The sequence below is a fragment of the Acyrthosiphon pisum genome, chromosome X (assembly GCF_005508785.2).
Source record: "Acyrthosiphon pisum isolate AL4f chromosome X, pea_aphid_22Mar2018_4r6ur, whole genome shotgun sequence".
Taxonomy (NCBI): domain Eukaryota; kingdom Metazoa; phylum Arthropoda; class Insecta; order Hemiptera; family Aphididae; genus Acyrthosiphon; species Acyrthosiphon pisum.
In genome coordinates, this window is record NC_042493.1 from 84472795 (window position 1) to 84481051 (window position 8257).

General features: G+C 31.9%; 1 protein-coding gene across 1 annotated transcript; it reads left to right on the forward strand.

The window, feature by feature from the left end:
- Positions 1–5558: 5558 nt before the first annotated feature.
- On the forward strand, positions 5559–6410 carry LOC103310659 (zinc finger MYM-type protein 1-like). Its single transcript, XM_008189663.1, has one exon. The coding sequence runs from the start codon at positions 5559–5561 to the stop codon at positions 6408–6410; it is 852 nt and encodes a 283-aa protein (XP_008187885.1).
- Positions 6411–8257: the final 1847 nt, after the last annotated feature.

Here is an 8257-nt window from a genome sequence, read left to right on the forward strand (position 1 = left end):
AGTAGGTATACCTATAGAAAAAATTTTGTTCTAATATTAGAGTGTCCTGTGGCTATACAAATTTCTATTTTTCAAATGAGAAACTCCTTTTTTACTGAAAAGTATTTAGCAGATTATGTTCTTGTAAATGTAAACGTATCTAAATGTACATTAAAAAGGGTTCCTATTTTAAAAACAGAAGTTTGTATTGCAACAACATCATTCTTAAATGGTATAAAAAATCTCAAGCATTCAAAAATCTTCATGAGTATTTAGAAATTCTAAAAATCAGAATTTGAATATAATATGTAAAATTTAAGTAAAAAAATAGGGCAATCATAGGTACTTAAAAAATCACTAGGTATGTATAATATTAACGCAAAGCGTAACGAGGGGAATCATTCATTAAGTAATAAACTATGAAATTATTGAAATATTTTAAACTGCAAAATAATAAATAATAATTATTAATTACGTAGAAACGAAATCATGAAAACCAAAATTATATTTATATAGCCTATAGAATTTTAACTTTGAAGACAAATCCATAAGCTATATACCTATGCATAATATTATTCACTTAAACTTTCAAAAGTAATTGTAAAATTTGTATCATTGTTTAATATTTAATTATATATACATATAGGTATAAGGAGATGTATTGTACTATAAATCATACATATTTTTGTATGCAACATTTTCATGATCGATGAATTCAACAGCGGAGCCGCTGCAGTGTGGGTGAGCGGGGCCCTCATGGCCTCGTCTGAGCACATTGTTTTTAAGGAGCTTAACTTGCAGTACCTAGCACAATTCATCTAAAAAAATTATTACTTGAAACTTGTACTATTATAATTTGTAGTGCCCTGCTCACACTATAATAATAGGCAAACATCTGGGCCCTGTAAAGAAAAATTGCGTGTGGTTAAATATATCGGTAAATACTTTACGGGGTCCTTACTCCCTATATATAGACCTGGCACACGCCAAACAAATAAAAAATAAAGCTGCTAAGTGGATTTTGCTCTGCTGTACAGTAGATTACAAGTGGGCCAATGAATAATGAATTGTATTAAACTTGTACGAGACCCTAAAAAAATTGGAGGGGCGCTTGGTGCGTTCGCGGCCCAGCGGCCATAGCCAGGTGGACATTGAAGTGGATATACAGCTAAATATTATTGTGTAAGTTGTGGGAAATATTGCGTATAAAACGTTATCCCTGTCACTTTCCTATCTATCAGTATAACTATACTTACATCATTGCTCCTAGGCCGTAGCTGAAATACATTTTTGGGAGGGGTTGAAAACCAAATTAAATAATATAGAAATCAAATTTTAAAAAAATGTACCTATATGACTAGAACTTTGATGAATTTTACGGTTCCGGTTAATGTTCGGTTCCCAGAAAAATTAAAATTTTGGTTTTGAATTCTTTTCGGTTATTAAAAAATAAAAAATTCGTTACCTGTTTCCGTTTTATACTTATGTAAAGAAATTTGTAAAGTAAAAGTATCGGTTCCGACTTTTAAATTAATTTAAATAAGGGTTCCAGTGAGGTTTTGGTATTAAAATTCATTTAAATAAGGGTTTTGGTGAGGTTCCGGTTCCAAAACCAGTTCTTTTCGGTAAGGTTCTAGTCCCTGTAATATATTATAATAGTTCATCTAAATAAGGTTTTTTATGCATTACATGTGTAATAAATGTATACAATTGTATATAAAATAGTTTTATTACATAAAGTCTAGCAGTCTTTTGCGTAACAATCGATCTACCATCTGGATTGATTTAAATTTGTCTAATAGACAATTATAAATAATATGTACTCTCAAAAGAGCTAGATCTGTATGACGTAAGATTAGTATGATGAATTTCGTGAATGTTTTTTAATCTTTTCATGGTAGAAAAGGTGTGTTCTGGTGTTGATGTGGTAACTAGTTATGTATAGCTCATAGTTTCAAAAGAAAAGATATATTTGGAAAAATCTCAGAATTTCAATATAATTTGATTACATTAATGTATATTAAGCTTCATAACCAAATTTGGGTCAAACAGCAATACGGGTATAGAAAATCGATTACACCGTAGTCACTACAGTATAGGGGGGTTCGTTCCCCCTCCCACAAATATGACCTTGTACTGCCCACTATATTCAGTAACCCTTATTGTTAATTGGTAAAGTGCGAGTAATGGTATAGTTGGCATATGATACAAAAATAGCATTGTAATATACACGACCTTGAGTGTCAGGGTTAACGCATCTTACTTGAAAAACAAATAACTTTTATTTGTATCAATCCCTTTTTAAACATAACTTATATTATTGCATATTAACTTATAATTATCGACTAAAAACAATATGATTATAATATTGTAGTTTATCTATTATAATTTTATAATATTATCAATACATAAATATTAAATATACATAATATTATATACCTATTTAAAGTTTAATATTATGTTATCTTATTGAAAATTTAGATCTATTAAATAAAAACTAATTTTAAATATGAAATTAAAAAGAAATCGAATTACCTGTTGGACCACCACACTGACGAGAGTAGAATCTCTGCACGCGGGCCAGTGAATCGGACGGAGTTTCCGCAGCAATTGTCACTGCAGCTTGGGTGTCTGCTGGTCAACCACCCACCAGAGCTCGAAGGTCGGCCGTGGCCTCCCAAATCTCGAGTTGCGCATAGTCCACAAATATTGAGTGCTTATAATTTATACTGCGTTTCAGATTTCCAAAAGCAATATTGTATACCTACATTATAACGTAAAAGGTATAGCTATATAATATAAACATTAACAGAGATTCTTGTTTCATCGTACGGCATTTAGCCTCGAATGCCAACGCCAACCGCAGGCATTTATATTTATGTGTTGATGCATTTATATATATTAACTACGGTTCGCTGATAAACCTATTAAACCACGATACCCATTTATATAATTTATATACGGTTAATGGATCATGTATACCGATCAAATTTCAATCCCACCACTGCAGTATCTTATAAAATTACATCAATCATTGAACTACAATAAATATTAAATGGAATTTTCTTAAAATTCAGTAAGACTGCAGCATATAGGTACAAATGTACACCCTAATTGTCAATTTTTGTTATACTTTGCACTTAGTACTTTTATGTTTTTTTTTATAAATCATGAAGCGTGATAGGAAATTATAGCTGTATAATATGTATATTTAGTTACTTATAATGGTGGAAAGGGGTATTTTCAAAGGAGCTTTTTTGGGAGGGAGGAGGATTAAACCAACAGAAAAAAAGTCAAGAGTAAGGCACTTTAATACCTCTATATCGACTGGCTATAATTATTCATAAAGTCTAACAGTCTAACATACATCATAGTGTGCATTTATGTATAAGGTAGATACGTATTATTTTATTTTTTTATTTTATAATACATTATGTCATACAGTGGCGTAAACACAAATTTCCAACGGAGCTGGGAATTTATTAAAAAGTATAATATGTACATAATAGATATGCATAGGAAACATTTTGATATTTTGTGAAATCAAATTTAAAGATATACAACATAAAATAGGTTAGATGGGCAGAACATCTGCAATATAATCCGAATATAGACATATACACTCCGTGTACACGCATTACAGTTTCCACCTCTTCTCCTACGAATGAAAAAGAGACCTTCAATATCATTCGTAGCCCGGGGCATTCAACATTGACGTCCGTTACCCCGACAACCGTATTGTCAACCCCGCGCATTCTATCACCTAAAGCATTTCGGCAACAGAAATCGATTTTTACTTTGGCCCGCCGGGTGGCGATCCTATATATATAATATTATGTACCTCAATCACGACCCAGCCAACAGGAATATGATGTAGGTCACCAAGTGGGGTATTATTTATACGCAGTTATTTTAATAGTTATAAATCGTTGTGTCCGACTACGTAGGTGTAGAAGATTCGATTTATGCACTTGATCAATTTCTGTTTTTTTAATGTTTGACGAATTTTAGAGCATCATGATTTTTTTTATTGTTATATTTTATCTTACATTATTATATTATTCCAGTGGTGAGCGTATTTGTGGTCAAACAACGGGAGAGAGGTGATAAAACTATTTTTATACTTACCCCATTCATATTAGTGAAGGTCTCCCATACGATGCCCTAAATTTATGAAATTTTTGACATTTATTGATTAATAAAAATATCAGTGTTTATCTTTATTTAAAATAAAAGTTCTGTTTTTGATTCTACACTTTTGAAGTTGTTTAACTCAGAATATACTTTGTGCGTGATTGGAAATCAAACGTGAATAATATTTTAGTATTCGATAAAATCATGAATACTTGTATCATAGAATTTGAATCTACCTAGTGACTAGTACGAAATATCCTCGGATTATAATATTTGGTTAAATTGGAATGACCTATATCACGAAGATTCCTCTACTTTTTATAGCTATAATAATATAATTTTAAATTTTAAAAATACAATTTTACTACGTAACTATCTAATTTTTCTTTTTCTTAATTATTAAAAGTTTATCTTGAATGTTGGATCAATATTTCATATTAAATAAATATTTGCTATTTTATTTATTTAAAAAAAAAAAAAATGTTTTTGTTTTGTTTTGTAGGGGAAGAAATTGTAGGTTTTAGAAAACACGTGTGTTTTGGGTTTGGCAGGTTTTTTATTGGGCACTCGTAGGTATTTTCCATGCCCAAGTGAGGGATGGCTGCACTTCTCTCCGGAATCGTGACTTTCCCGAAGAAAAATGCCGCCTGCGGCCGAGGTTTTGAACCGGCGTCGGTGCGCGTCACAACTGAAGCCTTAGTCCACTCGGCCACTCCGTTCCCCTCTTTTTATTTTATTAGTTCTTAAAAACCAGTATTGAGCAAGTATTATACAATATTATTCAACAATAACTGTATTGATTTCAGGAGAGGATTTTATCCACTCAATTTATCGGAAGATTGTGTCCTAGTCGTTTTGCTTGTGGACAAAATGTCCTACTTATCTGAAGAAATTATGTCAGTTTACCATTTATTTAAGTTGGGGTATGACATATGCAATCTCACAATAGTTTTTCAAAGACAAAAATGTACTTATATTGAACTAAAATAACTGAATTATGTCGGTCAAGTTGACACCGACACAATATGCTATGACTATAAAACTCGTATCGACATTTTGATAGCAATTTTCTAGATTTTTCTAGGCTATTTAAGAATTCTGCTAGAACTTCTGAACTTTGTAAATCCACAAACAAATATACCGGTGCCATCTTTGTGGGTACCCAGGTATATTGTCTGATTCCAAAAAAAAGTCATACCAGTTTGTTCAGCCGAATTTTCTAGACCTTGATAGGGCGTTTTAGGAATTTTCTAGGACCCCTGCTAATCTTGGGGGAGGGATCAAATTTGGCGTCAACACTGGAACATGGTTCGATTCCAAAAAAAAATAACTTCAAATTAATCTGCCGGATTTGCTAGATTTTGCTGGGATGAATTTGGATTTTGCTAGGACTCCTGCTAACCAGTTGGGTTAAAAAAGGCTATAGTAACTTTCAAAATGCTGACATGAGAATAAAATTACATGAAACAACCGAAAAAAATATTATGGCATCTATTAAAGTAGCATACAGACAAGCAGATTTTCCACTAATACCTTCTTTGGTAGAAAATGACAAGACACATATTGCACACAACAAAGAAATAATTAGACATTTAATTGACATTACTTTATTTCTTAGCAGACATTGTTTGTCTTTTCGGGGACACAAAGAGAATAAAAATGAGGATATTCGAGGAAATTTCAAAGATCTAGTTGCACTGTTAGCTAAATACTCTCCAGCCTTAGCATCGCACATAACTGAAGTTGAAATAAAAGATAGAAAAACACATAATTTTTTGTCCTGGCAAAGGCAAAATCAGTTAATTCAAGCTATCTCAACAAAAATTCGTAGCAGCATTCAACAAGAACTATTGAGTGCTACATATTTCAGTGTTTCGTTGGACATTACTTTTGATATATCAAGGAAAGAACAATTATCTCTCGTATTTCGATATATTAATAAAGGAATAATATGTGAACGACTCGTCGCAGTACGTGAGACGCTCCTTACAACTGGACAGCATCTTTTCACTATGTTCAAAAATATTTGTGAAGAAATAAAGTTAAACTGGAGACAGCATCTTGTTGGTCAGTCATTTGATGGAGCTGCCTCAATGCGAGGCACTTATAATAATGGACTTCAAGCATTTATTAGAGAACAAAATTCAAGTGCAATATATGTTTGGTGTTATGCACATCGTTTTAGCTTGGTTGTGGTTGACGCTGTAAGTAGTTGTCTCGAAGCCCGTGATTTGTTTGGGAACCTAGAGTTACTGTTCGATTTTATTGGAAGTAGTAAGAATTGGTCTTTATTCTAATTTTCAAAAACCCATTACCCTGGAAACCCTCAACGGCGATTAAAAAGAGTCACCACAACACGTTGGTCATCTCACTCATCTGCTCTTGAAACTGTTACTGATACATTTGATGCTTTAATTGATATACTGGATGATTTACAAAATGATCCCACCGGCCACCACTGATCGTGTTTGCTGTGTAAAAGCAAGTAGCTTAATGGATTATTTGTTGTCTGAGTGTTTCATATTAACAATTTTGTTGTTCACTAATATTTTTAATAATATTACAAGTCCATTGAGTAAATTTCTTCAAGGTAAAACTTCTGATTTGTTAGCTGCTGTAAATTATGTAAAAGATGCACTCACGAAAATAGAAGACCTTCGATGTGACAAACATTTTGATGAGTTATTAAAGAATAAAAACAAATTCATTGAATCAAAGAAAAATAATTTTTCTTTCACTCCAATTAGACAAAATAAACGTATTAGACGTATTAAAATAATGCCAGGTGAGAATTCATTAGATGAACCAATATATAACGAACCCGGACATTTCGCCGCGACCGTTTCGCTGCTGTACCTTTTCGCCGCGAAGAGCTAACCTCCCCACAAAATATCAATAATACCAATTATGTACCTACCTATCATTTAATATAGGTATAACAATAGGTATTAGGTACAAAGATTATACAATTTTTTCAAACCTCACCACCCGAATATTTCATGCGTTTATCCCCGATAATCACATTTTTGATTTTGAAATATAACTTTCGATATGTTTCTCAATTCGAATCAGATACATTTTATCACCCCTCCTACTGGAATTCACAGTTTTAATTTCCGTTTGTGCATAAATGCGCAGCTCATAGGCATGCTCACGAGGGGGAGCCATTCGTTTTCAGTGCTTGCACTCTGTTGGGCCGGGGGAAAACGCTTTTATTTTAGAATCCATAATAAATAATAATATATCAAAGTCCCACAAAACAATACTTTTCAGAAAGAAAAAATAACAACATATTTTGTGGGTAGGTTAGATACGTTCACGGCTTAATGGCACGTAACAATAATTATGAAATTATTATCTAGGTATATATGATTTTTAATAGACATGCAAATGACAAATGTACCTACAATTAATACAATATCCTGACCGTTTAATGTAATTATTAGTTCGTAATATTTAGCCTATATTGCTTTGTTTGGCACTACAGATATAGATATTTGATACCCTCCTATGTACTTCCCACGGGCCACGTACAAATCCAAAATTGAACTTTATTCATATTTGTTACATAATGCATACCATGTAAGAAAAGGCACTATTAACTATTTAAATAACTAAGACTAAAAAAAAATGTTTGTTTCAAAATAAATATTATACAATTTTTAGAAAATTATTTTATCGTGAATTGAGCAAACCCATGCACTTAATAAAATTATATGCTACAAAGTCAAATTAGAGGATTCAGCCGTATTAACTATTAACATATTAGAACAAATTAGGTCAGGATTGGTAGGTACTCTCTGAAATTATTAAAACAACATTGTTAAATCATTGATTGTTACATAATTAATTATTAATTTAATTGATTAATATTTAATATAATATTTACGTAATACTCCTCGCATTTAAACACTAAACAGTGTACCTATAATACCTGCAATATAATATAACATAGGCAAGTGACAAGTGTACCTATCTATGATTTATTTGGTGACCCATTCACCATTGACCATTGTATCAAATATCTAATATACATTATACACTGTTCATAATATATCACACTGTAATGATTTTTATCTGTCTCAACAATGGAAAACAACTCAAACATAATCCCAGTAGTTTTCAAAAGCGCCGGGAAAAACAA